General features: G+C 45.5%; 1 protein-coding gene across 1 annotated transcript in view; it reads right to left on the bottom strand.

Moving 5' to 3' along the window:
* Positions 1-732: 732 nt before the first annotated feature.
* Iyd (iodotyrosine deiodinase) overlaps positions 733-20,713 on the bottom strand; it is a 39,816-nt gene continuing 19,835 nt past the window's right edge. The window contains exon 5 of the mRNA XM_050135774.1: positions 733-981. Within this exon, the coding sequence (XP_049991731.1) occupies positions 748-981 (234 nt within the window). The 3' untranslated portion in view covers positions 733-747. The remainder of the gene's footprint in view (positions 982-20,713) is intronic.

Genomic DNA, 20,713 nt, shown 5'->3' with positions numbered 1-20,713 from the left:
CTCCACATTCCAGCAGCCAGCCCACCTTCCCGATGGCGGCTCCACCGGTAGGGACAGTAGAGGGATGGGCTGAGAAGTCACATCTCACACACTGGACTCTGGGAAGCTCCGTGTTGCCCCCAGACACTGTCTCTCAACCTGCCAGGTTTGCTGTCATCCGAAATCTGGGCAGGCTGCCCCCGTCTGATGCCCTACAGTAGACACCAGAGGTGAGCCTTTGGTATTCAGGGGTCTTACGACGCGGAAGGGGCTTTGCCTAAGGGGACTTTTATCTGCCCATCACCACACTCCTGCCAGCTCATCCCATGGAGCTTTACACCTTTTGGTCCCTGAGAGAGATGCCATGGCTTGGGAAACCCCTGTGTGCCTTGGACTGTCTGCCGCCTTGGATGTATAGCAGAGGGGTTGCTGACTGTGGTCACTCACTTAACACCTCATGTACTCTCTAACTGGCCCCCTGGACCCTCCTCCCCCAGTGCCTCCCCACTCCAGAAGCAGAGTTCTGTAGTCTCCCAGACACACATGCCAGCCTTTTTCTCCATTGTGTCACACTCAGGAGGTGGAGAACACGCCTCACTGCTGAACCTCTGCCTTGGAGCTAACAACACATTATCGGCTATTTTCGCCGCCTTCAATGTGACAGTTTTCTAAAAGGGATCCGAAATAAATTACCAGGTTTTGGGAGCTAGAGATGGCTGACCTCATTCAACAGCAGAGCAGACAGAAGCGAAGTACGGGTATTGGCATTTATACAAGTGTGTTTACAAAATACACCGTACGGGTTCGTCCACCCAAAGACAATGCACAACCTGAAGTGTTGAATCCCTTCAACACTGGGGTTCTGGCACTCAGGCCTGGCAGCTCTTCCCTGAGCACATCACTGACAAAGGTCTTCTCTGAAGCAAGCAGTTTCGATCCTTTGCAACTCATTCCTCCGTAAGCTGAAGAAAAGACACCGGCGGCAGGACAGTGCATCCTTGCCTGTGTACAGAAGGCAGAATTTTAGACGTTGGATGGACTCTTTCCAGGAAACCAGACACATTTTCAAAGGCGCATTAAACTTCTCTGGGTATGCAGAGTGTGTGGCAGCTGCTCCAGGGCCCGGAGCATGATGGGACCTAGTGATCCGGGTTGAATGAGCCACTCCCACTATTGTGAGAGTCTTAATAACGTCTTAATAGGAAACCCTCATTTTCATTTTGCCCTGAGCCTTTCAGACCCGTTCCTGCTTTGGGGCCACTGTGAGGAAGTGGCTGGTTAGAAATGACACTTCAGAACCTTTTGTTCTGTGTGTGATTGTTTATTAATTCACATGCACGCTTGGAATCCACCCTAGTGACTTAAACCCTCTTCCACGGTAGACTGAGCTTTCAAAAGCCATTTTCACCCCTTTGAAAGGTGGCGGGCAAGGGCCAAGGTCACAGGAGTTAGTCTGATCTTGGGGTTCTTGTGCCCAGTGGGTAATAAAACACTCCCTTTCATCTCTCCCTGTCAGTCCAGAAGGGCACCCCCCAACACCCCAGGTTTCTGTTCAGTATTCCAGGCTGGTTTTTTCCATACACACAGTAAATGGGGGAAATTTGTAAGGAAAATCGTTGGATGCAAATGGCATGTTTAGCCAACTGAAGCTTGTATTTGTGGCAACAGATTAAAGATAAACTTAGAAAATGAAGTGTGGGCACCATGAGCATTGTTCAGAGCCGAGACGTGAAGAACGGGGACTGGGACTGGGGAGGATCCCCGGGGACTGACCACAGGTGAGGCCCAAGCTCCTCCCTGCTTAGGAGGAAGATGTCCTGCAAAGAGGTGGAAGATGGCCTAGAAAGGATGTGGGCTTGTGTTTATGAATATTTAATGTGTACCTTTTAATGGTTTGGGTTTTTTTTTAATAATCTTATTTAAAAATAATTCTGACTTCATTCTCCCCCCGCAAACATAAAGGAAGGGAAAACGGCGCTGAGGCAGCATCTCATGTGGCTTCCTCCTCCCTTGGCTCATCTTGTTGCCCAGACACTGACTCCCTGGGTATATTTGAGGTTAGGAAGACTCTCTGAAGTACTTCATCCTTCCTCAGCAGCCTCCCACAGTTCCTGCCCTTCACGGAGTCCATGCCTTTTACTGGAAGAATGTCTGAGTGATTAATTACCATAGAAAATCAGACTAAGACATGGGCCTAGAGTGCTCCCTTCCCAAGGCTCCTCGAGAGTCCCTCCAGTGTCGTGAACACAGACACGCGGTTAAGCTGCTTTTCAGCCTAGTGACTCGTGGGCAGAAGCTCATGCTGAAGGTCACAGGAGACATGACACAGACAGTGAATAACTGCCACCTATGGACTAAAGTACCGTTGTGAAGAGTCCTTTGTCCCTAACTTGCTGTCCTACTGTGTGTGGTCTTGCCCTGATTGTGTCTTAGTAAATCAACAAAATATAATCCCTTATTGATTATAAATTGCCTTTGGGGTATGCTAGCATATTTTTGGTACCCTGGTGTGAGAAAAAGCAAAAGGATAACTATTCCTGATTGACTTGAAAAATAAGCCACACAACTAAGACCTTAGTTCACTGTTTATTCAGACACCAGACTAAACCAGGAGAAGAAGATGGCGTGGGGATAGCAGCTGAGGACTGTGCTCCCTCTGTGACATTGCCTGATCAACTGCGCTCTTTTCACACTGCCTAGTTCTGTCTGTACTTCCTGCTCTTCCACTTTCTGTCCCCGTTCTACTATGGCTTGAACACAAAATGCCCCCTGCAGGCTTGAATATTGAATAGTTGTTTCCCATTTGGTGGCGTTATTTAGGAAGGGTCTGGAAACTTTAGGAGGTAGAACTTAGCTAGAGGAAGTAGTCACTGTGCGTGGGTCCTTTGAAGTATTTTGTCCCTAGCTTCTTCCTGTTTTGCCTTCTGCTTCCCATCTGGAAGCCATAATGTCCTCATCCTTGACAGAGAGTCAAGCAGCCATGGACTGAACCCTCTGAGATCATGAACCAAACAGCAAACAAATAAAACATTCCTTTTTGTTTATCCAGGCATTTGGTCACCATGACTATACCAGTAACTAAGTTCCCAAACTGACAAAAAGACAACTTGTGGCCGCACCATTCAGTTTTCCACCACGGTACCCTGTTTTATGGAGTGTAGTGATATTTTATTTGTGTCTTAATAAATAAAGCTTGCCTGAAGATCAGAGTGCAGAGCTAAGCCACTAGAGGCCAGGGAGTTTTGGCACACACCTTTAATCCCAGGACTCAAGGGCACCCTGGGCTACATAAGACTGAATCTGTCTAAAAGGAGGTGATCCCAGCTTTCAGGAATTTCATGTCTTTAAAGCCCAGCACTAGTGAGGTGGAGACAGGAGTGATATGGCTGGGCGGAGAGAGGAATATAAGGTGGGAGGAGAGAGGAGCTCATTGCAGTCTGAGGTTTGATGGAGAGCATTGCATTCTGCCGTCATGAGGACAGGATTGCCCCCCTCCTTTTTTTCTTGTCTGAGCTTTGGTAGAGGTAAGATCTCTCTAGTGGCTTGGCTACTTTGCTTTTCTGCTCTTCATCTTGAACCCCAATATCTATCTCTGGTTTTCATCATTAGCACTACACTGGAACTCCCTTATGCTCCTGGGTAAAGCCTGCATCACCTTGCTCCACCTCTTTTTCTTCCATGACCTTCTTGCTCTGAGGACATTGCTCTGAGCAGACAGGTTCCCATACACTCTGTGTTTTCTGGCCTTATGCCTTGGGCCAGAGAAGCCCCTCTTCCACCTGGACCAAAGGTCAGCACACTTTTGCTCTCCAGAGCCAGATGGTAAATATTTGATGCTTTTCGGGGCATACAATCTCCGTTGCGGCAACTCAACTCACAGAAGCAGCCACAGGCTCTATATAAACAAACGCTTATGGCTGGGTTCCACTAAGAGACTGATTCACCCAAATTGACATTGGTCTTTTATATGCCACCATAAAATGTTATTCATCTTTTGATGCTTATGATCACTTAGGGATGTGAAAGAGATTTGTAGGTTGCGGCTCTGACAGAAGAGGCGAGAAGTTGAAATGAGCCTGTGGACATGGTTGCCAAGTCTGATCTAGACTATGGCTAGTCCTTCACAGTCACCTCAAATGTGGCCCTTCATGCAAACAACTGAATTTGGGAAGATGAATAGACCATGAGGGTGGAGTCCTCATGAATGGAATTAGTGTCTTATAAGGAGCCCTTGTCTTGACCACTGTGTGTGCACTCAGGGAGAGGACATCAACTGTAGACTAAAGAACATTCTCTCACCAGACATGGCATCTGTCTTAACTCTGAATTTCCCAGGTTCCACAACTGTAAGGAATGAATTTCTGCCCTGCCTAAGCCATATCATCTTTGGAATTGCATTGTGACAACTGTAATAAAGCTTAAGCAGTATGGAATGATAATTGGAACATGTGAACACTTGGAAGGGAGAAAGTGGGTATGAGAGAAAAAGGTTACCCTTCCCGGGTTCTAACTAGAGCCAAGGATGGCTCTCTTGCCCTTGCCCACGGCTCTGAATTTCTCCAGGAGGCAACATCCTCCAAATGATTCCCCTTCATGCCACAGCTTGAGAACCATACCACCCTGGTTAAGCGCAGACTTCTTAGCGCTCGCTGATCCAGGCTGCAGGAACGTTAACAAGATTGGGACCACAGTCATTGGAGCCCATGCACTTGACAGAGAGCAAAGAACACATCCTATGTGTTTCCAGAAGTCTTATATATATACTTATATACACACAGGAAACATTGAGTAGCTTAGTAGAGCACACTGCACTCCTATAGGGTCAGGTGAGCAACAATGGACAGTTGATGTGGGATTCCCCTCTCTGTGCTGTTAATACCACTGGTTAATAAAGAAGCTGCTTTGGTCCTATTGCAGTGCAGTATAGGGCAAGGCGGGAATTCCAAGTAGATAGAGGAGGAGAGAGTGTTCAGACAGTAGTCTGAAGAGAGGCAAAGCACAGACGTGTGGTAAGAGAGCTGTTACCAAGCCAGCAGGTATAGGATAAGCTGAACTTGATAACTCAGTAGCTCAGATAGGTGTACAACACAGGAAAGATGCAGATGTGTGCACTATGTGCTTAGCCTCATTGGTTTTGGTCCATCTCTTACTCCTAAGTGACATCAGACAGGTTATTTCAGCCCTCCTTGCCCTGGTACCCAGACAGTAAAAGAGTGATAACAGCAGTTCTTACCATACAATCGTGAGGTGACATGAGTTGCTGCAGTTGAAAAACTTGGAATAGTAACTGAAATGTGACCAATAGCAGGCTATCACCCCCCCCCACCATCATCATCACCACCACCACCATCTTTACCTCTGTTAAGAATCTAAAAATTAGTAAGTTCTAAGGGGGCATCTATATTACCAGGATGGTGCTTAGTAAAGAGCTGTTCAGCTGATTCTTTGAATTGACTTCAAGCTGTGACTGGGTCCTTCTTCTTCAGCTTGTACTTTGCTCAAACAGATGGCGCCCTCCCTGCAGGCTCCTCACTCTTCACAGAGGAATCTTGTTGACTTTGGGTGAGTCCACGATGAAACGCTTCCTCCTTCTAAAACGGCACTCCTCTGGTTTTGAATACTGACTGTGACGTAGAATACATTATCTAAACACCTAAACACTCCAAGACTTTGTCTGCTCATCTGTGAGCGACAGTCACCTCCCAAATAGGGTCTGTGTAAACATTTAAATGAATAGCACTCTACTTAGGGGATCTCTTCCCCAAGAACAAATCAATCTTGAGTTTTGGGCACAAGCAGACTTGGGCTGCCCTCAACACTGGTTGGCGAAGCTGCATTGTGCAGCGGGACAGCAATCAATAGAGAGATGGGTAACAGGTCAAAGTTCTGAGAATGAGAGTCTCTGGGCTTAACCTCAAATAGGGCATCCATATTAACCTCACCATCAATAAGGCTCAGGGAACACGGTGGAAGAAGAGGCAGAGGATGTGGAGGAGCACTTTGAGATGCTGTCTTCAGGACTTGGCATGGCTGTTATGCCATAATCTCACAGCAGCTATGGTTAGCTACACAAGATCAAGCTTACCAATGTCCTGGCATAGATGGGGTAGATGATCATCAAGCCCCATCCCATATTGCTCTTGGCAGTAGAGAGTTGTTGGGGGCGGGAGAATCCTTTATTGGGAATATGACCAGTGGTAGTTTCCCCTGCTCCCCTGGATGGCCCACGTCCATGCACTTATGAGCAGTACTAGCTGGACTTGGAAGTTATTTATATGAAATGAAAACAAATTAAAAGGCGTGAAGCTGGGAAGCATGTAAGGGAAGCGGGAGGAGGAGAACGGGGAGTAATATGATCATATTCTCTTGTGTACGTGGGTGAACGTTTCAAAAATAACGAAAACGTTTCAAGTAAAACAACCTTTCCACGATCCTTGACTGTCAACTTGAAGAGATTGCAACTCACTGAGGAGACAGGCCTGGGCATGTCTGTGAGGATGTTTCAGAGAAGACTAACTGGAGGGGAAGGACCCGCCCTCCAGGTAGGTGACAGCTTGCAGTGGGTACCCAGCTGTGAAGCCAGCGCACCTGTGGCTGCGCGCTGCCTACTCCACTCTCACCGGCCTCCTCCTTTCCTTCAGTGAACATGAGCCAAGGACCAGGCTCTCCAGGCAACTCTCACAACTTCTGCCTCCGCAGAACTGAGGATCTTGAAGCATCTCGCTTCACTGAGTGGGTAACTCTGGGTTCGCTGTCTTCCAATGTGTAGACAGAAAGTCCTGGATTACCCAGCCCCTAATATGTAAGCCAGTCTCATAAATCCCCTTTACTGATGTATACACATTCTATTGGTTCTCCTTGAAAACCCTGCCTAATAAACTGGCTAAGGTAAATTGCATGTTAGCAAACTTTTAGATGAAGTAACAACATTTGTATGAACATTAAAAATACAGTGAACCCACTTAAGTCAGTGTTTCCCAACCTGTGAGTCACAACCCCCAGAGACCATCAGAAAACACAGATATTTACAGTATGATACATAATGGTAGGAAAATTGTAGTTATTGAAGTGGCCATGAAAATGATTTTATGGTTGAGGGGGTCACCATAACCCGAGGAAGTGTTGAGAGTAAGAAGGTGGATACACATAGGTACTATAGGAAAAGTTGTATTTTATTATGCGGAGGGTCATCTCACAGGTTCATACTCTCAGTCAGTGACTATGGTCCTAAGCCTGTTTCTCCAAGGTTGCTCGCCTGTGTGGCATATCTTAGCTGCAGGTTAGCTTCAGTTGCTAACAGAAGTCTCTGATTTGAAGGTTAGAATCCTGGAAGAGACTTTCCAGCCACAGGTCAGACCAAGGTGGCGTCTCCCTAGAGGTGCAGAGCAGAGCGTTGCTCTTGATCTCTGCTTATATACTGTTCAGTGGGTGTCATGGGGCTCCAGGACGGTGTCTGGTTATCTTGAGTGAATAACATCACTGAGTTCTGGTTGTCAGGCACAGCCCTGGGTGTAGTGGGGATCCTGACTAAGTCAGTTTTACATGTCTAAAAGGGCATTTTTTACTAGGCTCCTCACAAGAACTGCAATAAAGTGTCTTAATATGAGGGAACTTGAGAACACCTGACTTGAGGTGAAGAGATTTCAAACCAAAGGAGTAGAATCAAGCAGTCCATTTTCCTCCCTTGTTGACCTTGTGGCCGGAGATAGAGTAACAGATTGTATAGAGAGACTGAGCTAGCAATCCCACAGGATAAATTGCTCTTAGGTTAAATTGAACCTTAGTGGCTTAAACAATGACCATTTATTGTCTCTCACTATTTCAGTGGATCAGGAACCCTACTGAGCAGTTTCGGCATGTGGGTCTCATGGGACATTATGGGTCAAAGATCACTGAGAGCTGTAGCCATTTGCAGCTCTGACTGGCGCTGGGGCATTTGATTTCAACATGGCATCCTCACATAGCTGGTACGTCGGTGCTCGTTGTTGGAAAGATATTTAATTCCCTGACATGTGGACTTCTCTGTCTAGGGACCCTCGATTATTTTCATCATGTGGCAGCTGGCTTCTCTCAAAAGCAAACTAGCTAAGAAAGAGCAGTGAAGCCACAAAGATGTCTTCAACCTATTCTCAGAAACCAGGCTCCATCAGCTTCAAAACATCGTACTGGTTATACAGTTGGTCAGCAGTTTTCACCCCGGAAGGAAACAACACAGGGTGAATATAGGGAGGCAGGAATGATGGGGTGTTCACATTAACAAAGACTTAAGGCTACCACATAGACAAAGGACCTAGAGCAGTGACTCCCAACCCTCCTAATGCTGTGACCCTGAAATACAGTTCCTCATGCTGTGGTGACCCTAACCATAAAATTATTTTTGTTGCTACTTCATAACTAATGTTGCTACTGTTATGAATTGTAATGCAAATATCTGCATTTTCTGATGGTCTTAGGCAACCCCTCTAAAAGGGTCATTAGACCCCAAAGGGGTCACAACCCACAGGCTGAGAACCACTGATCTAGAGATATTTTCATCAGGAGGAATTTGAATCGACTTGAAAAATATCCCCTTTCCTGAAAAACTATCCTCCATCAGAACCTCATGTGGACTCCTTAGACTAGACACCCACTGGACGGGGAGAGTTATCCCCCAGGACTAGCATGTTCTTAGGCCTGTCTGGGTACGGTGTGAGGAGACAGGTTTTGTTCAAAGACTGCACCAAAGAGCAGCGTGGGGCATTCCTTACCCCTAAGCTACAGCGCTTTGAGATTCATATTTCCCTGTTATGTAGTAGAGGCCAGAATAGTTTACACAGGCGTGCAGAGTCTCTTCTCCCTGGGATCGTTCTTGAGGGAGTTCTCACCCATGGAATCTAAGCAGAAATGATGGGCTATCTATCACCTGTAAGTTAAGGCAGTTAAATTCACTGTGCGCCTTTCATTCTCTTCCCCTGTCCCCCACACATACAACTTTTTAACCTGTTGATGTGAAGCAAAACACAGGTAGAGGAGGCCAAGGCAACAGAAGACTGCAGAGTCACCTGATGGAAAGTGTCTGATCTCTGAGTGAGAACACAGAGCCCAGGGCCCTCTCTGTCTCCTGAGAGATCCCCTTTGCACTGTGATAAATAAGTATTCCCATACTGTGCCAATCTCTGAGTTTTGTGACTTTATCCATAATCATTTTCTATGGCTAACGTCAAAATTAGTCATATAAGTCTTCACTACCTTGAGATCAAATCTAATTGTTACAAAACTGAATCCATGTCTACTTTATTTCATATTTGTGTTTTTAAAAAAGATTTACTTATTTATTGTGTTTACAATGTTCTGCCTGCATGTATGCCTGCAGGCCAGAAGAGGGCACCAGATCTCATTACAGATGGTTGTGAGCCACCATGTGGTTGCTCGAATTGAACTCAGGATCTCTGGAAGAGCAGTGAGTGCTCATAACCTCTGAGCCATTTCTCTAGTCCTAATATTTGTGTTTTATTATAGGATTGCAAAAAGTAAAGGTGGTGGTGCAAGTCTTTAAACCCAGCACTCGTGGAGGTAGAGTCAGGTGGATCTCTGTGAGTTCAAGGCCAGCCCGTTTTATGGAGCAAGTTCCAGGACAGCCAGGGCTACACAGGGAAACCTGTCTCAGCAGAAAACAAAGCAAGAGTGTCAAAACTCCCGGCTGTAATTGTTAGTTGTTGACGTATAATGCCAGAGCTTATTTTATAGTATATGGATCAAAAGAACAGGCAAGAGGAAGATAGGGTTCAAAAACAAACAGCAAACAAAGGTTATAAAAATGTTGCAACCGCATGTAAAAATTGATCCCACTTATTCAAAAATTAAAGACAACCTACCGCTTAACAATTATCAAAGCACCACGAGGTTCTTTTTATATCCCAGAGTTAAAATAAATCTTTAACCATACAGTTCTCGAATTAAAGGTCATCTCCAGAGATTGCAGGAACACACCCATAAATAGCTCCTACAATTCTGTTGACACAATCAAACCCCATAAAAAAAAATTCACATCCTTGCTTTGTAATTCAGACTCTATTCTTTCTGTCCCTCCACTGCGGAAATCAAGGGCCACGAAGACTTTGGGGGAGAACTAACTAATGGGTCTTCTCTCGTCTTTTGCTTTCCACCCTGGATATGCGGCTCTCTTGACCCAGTCCACACTTGGGCTACTACCACATCAATGAGGCTTGGGAGAGGGTGTTTGTGGGTTGTGTGTGGAGGCCGTTTGTGTGTGCTTGCATGTCTGTCAACCTCAGATGTGCGTCTAATATCTGCCTTGTTTTTTGAAACAGTTTCTGTCCTGGGGACCTGGGACTGCTGAATGGGCTGAGCTGGCTGCCCAGCGAACCTCAGGGATCTAGTCATGTCCTTCTGCTTACACAGCAAGAACTTTACCAACTAAGCCATCTCCACAGCCCTCACTGGAACTTCTTCAGTTTCATGAGATCTCAAATGTCAACATTTCAGGGGGCAGCAGCAGGGACCCAGTGCCCCAAATTTCTGGCTTCCACTAGACCAGAACCTCCAAGCGATTCTCAGGTCACAATTCCACAGCATGAGCCCCCTGCTGGCCATATCATGTAAATGCGGGCCAAAAAAAAAGGCAATTCTCATTTGGCAAATCTCTTCCATTTCTTTCCTTTGTTGTATCTGAACTTGTCCCTCCCAAAGCCCTACCAAGCTTCTTCCCTGGGGTCTGCATGTGTGGGTGCTGGTGGGGACCACAGACTGCCTGGGAGGTAGCCTACGTTAAATGGCCATGAACATAATCTCACGAACACAGTCTCACTAAGCTACCTGATCTTTGCTAGTACAGTTCCTGTGAACTGTGAAAAAAATCTCTTTTTATTTTTTTTGGGGGGTGCAGACAAATCACAAAGATGGTAATAAAGTAATCATGGACTTTCAGGATATCTCAGTGGCCTGTTGCCAATCCTAACAACCAGAATTCGATCCCTGGGACCCCACAGAGTGGAAAACAGAGGACTCCCAAAAGTTGTCTACTGACCTCCATACTTGTATCTCCACAAACAGGTAGATAGGTAGATAAATAGATAGATGATAGATAGATAGATAGATAGATAGATAGATAGATAGATAGATATAAAATGCTTAAACTTTTTAAAGAGAAAATGGTCATTTCTTTCATGTCTTGGGACATTTTCTTTTCTTGGCTTCTTCACTAAAGCTGGAGTTTCTTAATACATTGCAAAGGAAAATGAAAGACATCTTTAAGAGAGATGGGAAATTTATTTACTGTGCGAGAATTTCCTGTATATTGAAGATGAATCATTTTTCCTACGTCTCCCTATGTGCATAGAAGAAAAGCGGCCCCGGGAGCTGATGTAACCATATGAAAGGCTAAAGAATGTGTGACAGGGGAGTCATCAAAATATTTGAGCAGAAAGCAAAGAGGCCCTTTCCAGCCTGGCTTTAGTGACTGAACAGTTGACTTGGATGACTAGCTCTCACACATCTGTATTTACATGATCTGGAAGACAGACATTGCCAACACATAGGAAAACTCTTGGGGAGGGAGGCATGAACAACAAACAGTCAGCTAAGCTCCTTGAAGTGTCTGATGACGTCATCTAGCAAGACTCATTGTCCCGGGTCTGGCTCACATCTGGCGAGACTGTGCCACCTGGTGGTTTGACAGGGATGACCTCAGAAGGGAATCAGACCGAGTTGAGAAGTCCCACCTGGCACAAGGAAAGAAGAATGAAGCCTCAGCAGCCTTGTGTGGCTACTTTCAAGTTCCTTGGCCCACGCATGGAGGGCATGCTGGAGCATCACACTCACAGACGCCAAACTTCAGACTGCTGATGCCATCACGCCGAAGTGTCCCATGGCTGCGCACCAAAAATCTGATGGCTCTGTAGAGTCAGCTGAGGCCATGTAGAAGTTTGCTTGCTTGAGGAGAATTGTTGCCCACAACTGTAACTGATAATAAGCCTTAGAGTTTTATTTCATAAGCAACTATGGGAACTAGCAAGGGAGACGCTTTGGGTAGAGAGAAACCGGTCCAGTAGGGCCAGGAGAGACGGAGACAAAGCCTTCTATCTACAGACCAGATGTGTTCCTTCTTCATGGAGGTGCCAGGATGTGGTGAGTTCTAACACTGGAACATGCAGGAGAATTCCCCATCTCACTGGCCATCCATCGAGAAAGCCCAGAACAGTGCTCATCCACTATCACTCACCCTGATAGTGAACTTCCCAACTGGATGCCTGGTGAAGCTTCTGCCTCTCCCTTGCTCTACTTGGGCCATCTCATACTCCAACGCTTGCTCAGGTCAGAGTAGGTCCCTGCTCATCCATCTACATCCTCAGTTAGAAGAAGGGCGCTCAGCACCAACCACGGTAGAGTAAACAAGAAGCTAGCAGAAGAAATCTGGAAAATAATCCCCAGAGGAGGAAGAGTTACAGTACATCTTACAAGTTGATTGGAAACTCTGCTGCTTCCAAGAACATCCATAGAAACATCAGCGCAAAGAATGGCATAGTGACTAGATACATAATAGCTATACATAATAATGAAATAACTGAGCTGGGGAGAAGGTGTGGCTTCACCGAGATGCTTAAAGAAAAAATAGAACGTACCACCATGAACAACATGATGTGGGATGTTTTCTATGAATACAGATATCACAGACGAACACCACTGTTTCCAAGGTTACCGCTGCATGACTTTTAGTGCGGTCACCAATCCATGCAGCTGTCAGCTCAGGTTGGTTCGAGAACATTGCTACTGCCTCAGAGGTAGTTCTGTCTCCACAGTGGTTGCTCCCTATTAACCCCTGCCTGCCGTAGACCTAGGCCACCACAAATCTACTTTCTGCCTCTGTGGACTTGCCCATTCTGGACATTCTGTATGAATGGAATCAAGCAGCAGTGACTTCTAATGCCTGCCTTTGTCCATTGGCACACTGTTGGAAAGTTACCTGTCCATTGCGTTGTAATTTCCTATTCCTTCAGCGACTCACGGTTGTCCACAGTGAGGCTGTACCGCACGTTAGTTGTATGGCCCTTGGTAGATGGACCCTCGGCTTGTTTCCACTTCTTGACTATTTTCAATAATCCATCCATGAGTATTGACCTGCAGGTTCTGTATAAATATGGCTTCAATGCTTTCAGGTATATAGCTGGGGGAAGAAGTATGGGATCGCGTGGCATTCCACATTTAAGTGTGTTATTTTCCACAGATGAACCACTTTATGTTCCCAGAGTTGGGAAAAGGGTGCTCAGTGGTAGAAGTGCATAGGCCCGGGATTTGATCCTCAGCAACACACACACACACACACACACACACACACACACACACACATTATTCAGCTAATTTATGACAGCCATTTTACATTCTTACCAAGAATATACAAAAGACCTGTCTTAGTTTTTTGTTGCTCTGTTGAGACACCAAAGTAACTTATAAAGAAAGTGTTTAGAACCACAGTCTTGGAGCCAGGACCATCTTAGACATTCCTCCCACTGAAGTAAGCACACATCTGACAGTCATTGTGTTCAATCCATCCTTCTCTAGGGAACTATCCTCTAGAAGACTTAAACATTTTCTTTAGAATTTCTAGAAAGTCCTTCTTTATCTTTAAAGTTTGCTGTCTTACAGTTTTTTTTTAAATAAGGCTTGTGACCATATGGTAAACCTTAAAATAATCTCAAGTTGCCTGCCTTGACCATGTCCTCGTGTCTTCTCTTTTAAGCAAATACCTGCAGACATGTGCCATCTATAAAATCACTGCTTCTGTACCTTTGTCTTTTTTGATGCCTTCTCCTGGGTGTGAAAAGTGTCTCAGTATCTGTCTTAGTTAAGGTCATTATTGCTTCAATGAAACACTGTGACCAAAAGCAAGCTGAGGAGGAAAGGGTTTATTGGGCTCACACTTCCACATCACTGTTCATCACTGAAGGAAGTCAGGACAGGAACTCACACAACACAGGAACCTGGAGGTGGAAGCTGATGTGGAGGCCATGAAGAAATGCTATTTTCCAGCTTGCTCCTCGTACCTTGCTTAGTCTGCTTTCTTGTAGAACCAAGGACCAGCAGCCCAGGAATGGTACCTACCCTGGGCTTGACACTCCTCATCACTCACCAATTAAGAAAATGCTCTACAGCCTTGCCTAAAGCTGGAGCTTGTGGAGGCATCTTCTGAGTTGAGGCTTCCTCCTCTCTGATGACGCAAATCGACATAAAACTAGCCAGCAGGGTGTCCTTCTGAACAGGTCTTAAATACATGCAAAGGTGCACACAGTGAGAGTACTGTTGGGCTGTCCTACCTTGTTTCTTTTAACAACTCACCTTAAGAATTCAGGGCTTTTGTGGCAATGGAACACATTTGCTCACCAGACAGCTAAATATTTCACCTGCTGCAAATGCCCTGCCGTCACTACCCAGTTCTTGGGCAGCTGGTCTGGCTTTTGAAGCCTCTAAAATGTTTTTACTTTAGTCCCTATTAAGTGTCATTTTCTTAGACTGCAACTCTATCTTCTTAGCATTCTTTGGATTCACCCAACCGTATCTTAGTTTCGCTGTCAATCAATCACAGATTAGCAAAGCGTTTCAAGTTTCCGTCCCTCCGTCCGTCCCTCCGTCCGTCCCTCCGTCCGTCCCTCCCTCCCTCCGTCCCTTTCTTCCTCCCTCTCTCTCTCCTTCCTTCCTTCTGCTAGGCATTGAGTTCCGTGCCTCATACACAACAGGCAGGTGCTATACTGCTGTGTTGCCTTCTAGCCCCTTTTACATTTTATTTTGAGAGGAAGGTTCCCTCAGCTGCTCTGACTAGAATCAAACTTGTTGTCCTCCTGTCTCCGACTCCCAAGCAGCTGGGGTTGCAAGTGTACATCACTACAGGGGCCTAAACTTAAATTTAACACTATTTATCACAACAACAAATAAATCGATCACAACAAATTTAACAGAGGTAAGAAAAGATACAGTTAAAAGAAAAAAATCTCCGCAGAGTGTTTATAGCGTTCTTCACAGTGTATTCTAGAAGGGCATTCACTGCCAACACAGGGAAAACCAGAGCTCAGTTTGGTAGCTGCAACAATTAGCTTCTATTTAAAGAGCCAGGCCAGGAGGAAGCAAACCATCACCTCATCTTACGCAAATTGACTGTGCTCGGTAGCAGCTGCGGGGGGGGGGGGGGGAATAAGGCTCAGCGCTGCCACGGGTTATTTCTGTGCCACTAGATGGGGAAAGATTTTCCCGCCATGCTTTTCATGCATGCTCCAAATTGTCTGAGAAAGTAAAAGTGAATTAAGACCTCACCACACCCTCTCTTGTCTTGCAACATTTTATTATTCACTTAGAACTGGAACAATGTAAATTTGTGAGCTCCTCGATGAAGCGAATTTCCCTCAGTGCTTCTCTGCACCAGTCTCTGTTTGGTGAGCAGCTAGTGAGCTGTAGCTGTCCCTCCTTTATTTTTAACCACGTCCCGGCAGGGCAGGCTGTGCATGTGAGTGTAGTACCCACAGAGACCAGTTGAGGGCTTCGGATTAGTTTGAGCTGAAGCACCAGGCAGTTGTGAGCTTCCCTGTGTTGGTGCGGTCTTTGCCGGGAACCAGAAACCCTGGTCCTCTGGAAGAGAACCAAGCACTTTTCACCTCAGCCATCTTCCCAGACCCAGCTCCTGTCTTTCTTTAAGATGATTTTTTTTTGTATTCTTTCACCTCTTCTCTTGCCTTCTAAATTCCTATTTCAATTCATGACATCGTGAGAAATTAGACAACTATGCCACTGACACCTACCTCCAAAGCAGACCCTCAGCATGTCTGAAGACTGTGACTGTGAAGGACTGATTTTGATTTCCAGAATGGGTTTGGTGTAAGTTATTTAATGTCCTGAGTTAGGAAAGAAAACAGCAGCAGCAGCAGCAGCAACAACAACAACAACAACAACAACAACAACAAAAACCTCACTCATGGCTCAGGGGTTAAGAGCACTGGCTGTTCTTCCAGAGGTCATGAGTTCAATTCCCAGCAACCACATGGTGGCTCACAACCATCTGTAATGAGATGTGGTGCCCTCTTCTGGTGTGCAGGCATAACATTCAAATCTTTAAATAAAATAAAATAAAATAAAATCTTATAAAAAAAAAAAAAGAAAGAAACCTCACTCATGGATTGGGGCTCATGGCTAGAAAATTTGTCCCAATCCGGGAATTCATCCATGAGTTGTGCTTGCATTTGACAGGAGCTTTGTACAGATTTCATTTTCACCTTCACCAAACGTCTGGATAACTGCTGCAGCACTGCAAGTCAAACAGGACGTGTGAACCCCTGCGAGGACATCACAAGGCTTTCTTTCTATCTCCATACTTCATAAGATAGCAAAGTTCAGGGTTTTTGTTTGGTTGGTTTCGTTTTGTTTTTGTTTTGTTTTTGACACAGAGTCTTACTGTGTAGCCCTAGCTGACCTGGAACTCACTATGTAAACCAGGCTGGCCTCTAAAATACCTGATTCTGCCTCCAAGCATGTGTGTCACCACGCCTGATCTTTTTGATTTTCTTTTTACATCTAGAAACTTTGTGTGTGTGTGTGTGTGTATGTGTGTGTGTGTGTTGTATGTGGAGACCAGGAGTCTCTCAGTATTGCCTGCCCACATTATCTTTAAGACAGGGGTCTCACTGAATCAGGAGCTCATCAATTTGCTACACTGACTGACTAGAGAAAGGCAGGCATCCATCTGCCTCCACCCCTGAGCGCAGCGTTAGCACCGTGCACAGCTTTTATGTGATTGCTGGAGACCCAGGGTCCTCGTGTCTGCGTGGTAGACACGACACTGCCTGGGCTGTCTCCGCAGTCGCCTCATCTAGGAGGCTTTACTTGAAACAAATTCACTTAATTTGTATCCCATGGTTAAGGGAGTAGGATCAAGCTTTATCTGGCTGATGGGCTCTATTTCAGAGTGTGACCAGCGGATTGTTATTGTTGCTGTTGCATCTTAACGTAGCATTCATACAACTGCATATTCACCCAAGAAGACACTAATCCAATAGATTGTGCTCTGTGGCTGTGGTTCATAAGCATGAGCTGGGTTTCAAAAGCCGCAACGATTACCGAATTGTTTTGACTTCATCTTGATATAGCCGTTTATTTCCTTGTCCTCTACAATTAAGGGTGATTTCCCCCAGTTCTGTTTCATAGGAGCAGATCTGGGATCATTGTGAGAGTAAGAACTGGTCGCGGTATCTCCGGTATTTCTGTTCTCACTCTGTTGGTCACATCTGCATGAAGTGGAGCTGCAGAGTGTCACATAAATGACGCTTAAATTTGAGTCTCTCTGTCTCTTGCTCTCTCTCTGTCTGTCTTCTCTGTCTCTGTCTCTCGGTGTTGTATATGTGTGTGCACGTGTATGTACTTGTGGAAGCCAGAAATCAGCATCATGTGTCTTCCTCGGTTGCTTTCTGAGACTGGAAATGACCGGAAGCGACCGGAGGCTTTTTATAGAATCAACGTCAGAGTGACTGTGAGCATCCACCCTTGAGATGCTCTGGCTTTCTATAATCAATAGGATTCTGGCCCATGTTGGCCTAACAGTTTTTAACCCATATTTCCTTTCTAATTTTCAAATATAATAAAGAGTCTTCCCTTCAAGCTTCCTCTGATAAATAGTTTGAAATGATGAGCTGTCGATACCTCACTAGAGAATGAGGCCAGTGAGCGTCAGAATCCTCTCCTCCCTCCCTGTGGGTGAAGGTAAATCTGGGGGTTGTCTGGCATGTTCCCAGTTTACTTTTTTATGAGGAATCACAGAAACATGGCTGAGAAGAGAAAATAGAATTTTGAATTCTATCTGCTTGAATGAAAGGCTTGGGGTTATTTGAGCACCGTGATACAATTTATCATTTTGAAGTGAATCATTTATTTCAATGGCTGTGATCTATAGCCTGGGCTGGGTCTCAAATGCCATGTGTCATGTGAAAATTGGCTGTGGCTTCAGGTTTACACTATGAAGAGTAAGCCCTGAATGACTCTGGAGAAAGGCTCTCTGCACTCAGGACTGCTTTCAAGAGACCTTCTGTTTGGATAGCTCGGTGTTGTGTGACTGCTTGGAACTAAGTTCTATGACTTAGCACTCGAGTGCTAAAAGGTGTGTGCCTCAGTACATGCACGCTTTCTTACTTTATGGACTTTTCTGGGGTCCTTTTCTTTTCAGTAAGTTTCAGTAGTTTCAACTGCTACATTAAATAAAAATTAAAATATTAAAGAGAACTGAAAGTACAGCCCAATGGTGAAGACCTTACCTACCACACAAACAGACAGACAGACAGACAGACAGGAAGACAGACAGACAGGCACGCAAGCACGCACACACACACACACACCTGGAATGATCTGTAATCCTAGCACGTGGGATGCTGAAGCAGAAGGACCATCATGCATTTGATGCTACATAGTAAGTTTCAAGCCAGTTTGGGTTGCAGAGTAAGAAGTCTCTCAGCAAATAAAAAAAATGAAGGAAGGAAGGAAAGGGAGGGAGGAAGTCAACAAGAAATTTCATGTATCTAACAAACCAGATTACATCCAGTGTGGGCTTGTGGCCGCTGGACAAGTCTTTGGCTGTGAAGGCTCGAAGGATGAAAGCCATTGTCCACCGGCTTTGAATTTCAAGTCCCGCATTAGTTTTAATTAGTGGACATCCTGCCTCTTTTAAGCTGGATTTCCACCCCAGCTTTTTATCCTCTCCCCCACAATTTCCCCCTCATAGGTCACTGCCAGGGTTCATGCTGGCTCTGGCTTAGTGTCTGCCTCTAAGCTAGGAAACTCTGAGAACTGCTTTCAACGTGGGAAAAAAAATCAGACACAGAAGAAAATTTGGCAGAAGTCAAATCACTTCATTCCCTTGGCCCTTAATTAAGGGAACTGCAGAAGTGTTAATTTAATTACATTTAAACACCTCGTTGAAAATTAGCAGTCCATTAGCTGCAGGCAAACACACAACACATCTGTGATATGAGTCCAAAGACCTTGTTTCAACTTTACGAAACAAATGCTTGATCTGTGAGGAGTCTTACATTTTATTATAGTCTTATTCCATCTCACTGGTTCCACTACATACTATCTAACACCACAAATCCTTTTGAACCACGGCCTTGTTTTTACTCCTTAACAAATTAGAACTGTACTTATTAAAATATGTTATTATATTCAGTTCCTAGCCACAGGCATGAGGCGCTTACATGGTGCACATACGTCCGTGCAGGCAGAATAAAGTGGACAAAAAAGAGAGTTGGAGAGGGCTGGGGAGATGGCTCCCAAAGGCATGAGGAACTGAGTTCAGACCCCATGTACACCCATGGACAAAGTCGGATGTGGCAGAGTGTGTCTGTAACCCTGGCCTGGGAGGGGAAGAGACAGGTAAGATACCTGGAGGTCACTGGCCAGCCAGCCTAGCTGAATCAGTGTGCTCCAGGCTCAGTGAGGGATCCGGTCTCCAAATATTAAGATAGAAGGAGGTGATGGAAGAAAGCATTTGATGTTGACCTCTAGCCCCCACATGCATGTGTGTACTTGTGCAAACACACCCTCTTGTACATGTACACACATGTGTGTGTAAATGTCCCTATAATACACACACACACACAATAAAAAAAGAAAGAAAAGAAAAGAATGAAAGAAGGCGGTGAGGAAGAATGGACTGTTCAGGGAATAGTGGAGAGCTCACTAATTAAACCCATTTTCAGAAGAACAGGTTTTGAATAAACCGATCCACCTGTCAACCAGTGGTGAGGCCCAGGCATCATCCATCCCTAGCAGATCCTCTGGACTCATCCGGCCCTGTGACAGGGTTTCTGATGGCTCCTTCATCAGCTGACTGTAGGCCCCTCACTCTGCTGCTATAGCAGGTGAGCCTGAGTCGTGTTGGGGCAGGAGCTGAGCTTAGCAGTGACTGGAACATCATCTGGAGTCAGAAGAGCCTTACTTGTGTTTCTGCCTCTCTGCCTTTGAGACAGGTGACCTTTGGCTGGATGTCAAGGCCGCACTTGATTTCCACCAACAGAGAGAGCTATGTCGGATTAAAGGCTAAGAATGGATGGCATTTGATCTCTAAGTTCAAATATCGTCACAGGGAAAAGGCTTCCCAACGGAGAGGGCTTTTCTAAGGACAAGGTAGAATCCCTCGACCACAGCAGATTTCTCAGGACTGAGCTCACACTGCTGTCCAGATGCCGTGTTCAGATGCCCTCAACTCTACACCCTAGGAGGCAGGAGCCACTGTTAGCTACTGCCTCCACCACTTTCCCTAAAGGAAATATGTAATGGAGAGGTTGAAATGCTCCCCCACGATCACTGTGAGGACTTTGTACAAGCCCTGTGGCTCTAGGACTGTGCTCTTGATTCCAATAACAGTGAAATCTGTAAAACTGGGACCATGCTTTGCAGTTCATATGGATACTTCGGGGTTAGGTTGAAAGAGAGTCAGTTCTCCACAGCTGTCATGGGGTCTGGGAGTCTCCTACATTTTACTTTCTCAGGTGCTGTTCCTAGTAAGCTATCAGATTTCTCTCTCTCTCTCTCTTTCTCTCTCCCCCCTCTCTCTTTCTGTCTTTAAAGTAGGTGAAGAAGGAAAAGAAAAGGAAGAAAGGTAAGATTGGAGGTTAGTTCAGCCAACCAATAGGAAACAAGTCTGTCCCTTCCCCTGCTCTCTGCTTCAAGCCAGATCTCTAAATGTGGCTACATTGCCTAGGTATCAAAC

This window comes from Alexandromys fortis, unplaced genomic scaffold, assembly GCF_014885135.2.
Source record: "Alexandromys fortis isolate MF-2015 unplaced genomic scaffold, M_Fortis_MF-2015_v1.1 scaffold_23, whole genome shotgun sequence".
Classification (NCBI taxonomy): Eukaryota; Metazoa; Chordata; class Mammalia; order Rodentia; family Cricetidae; genus Alexandromys; species Alexandromys fortis.
Note: the sequence above shows the minus strand (reverse complement) of the source record. Positions and strands in the feature narration are given on the sequence as shown.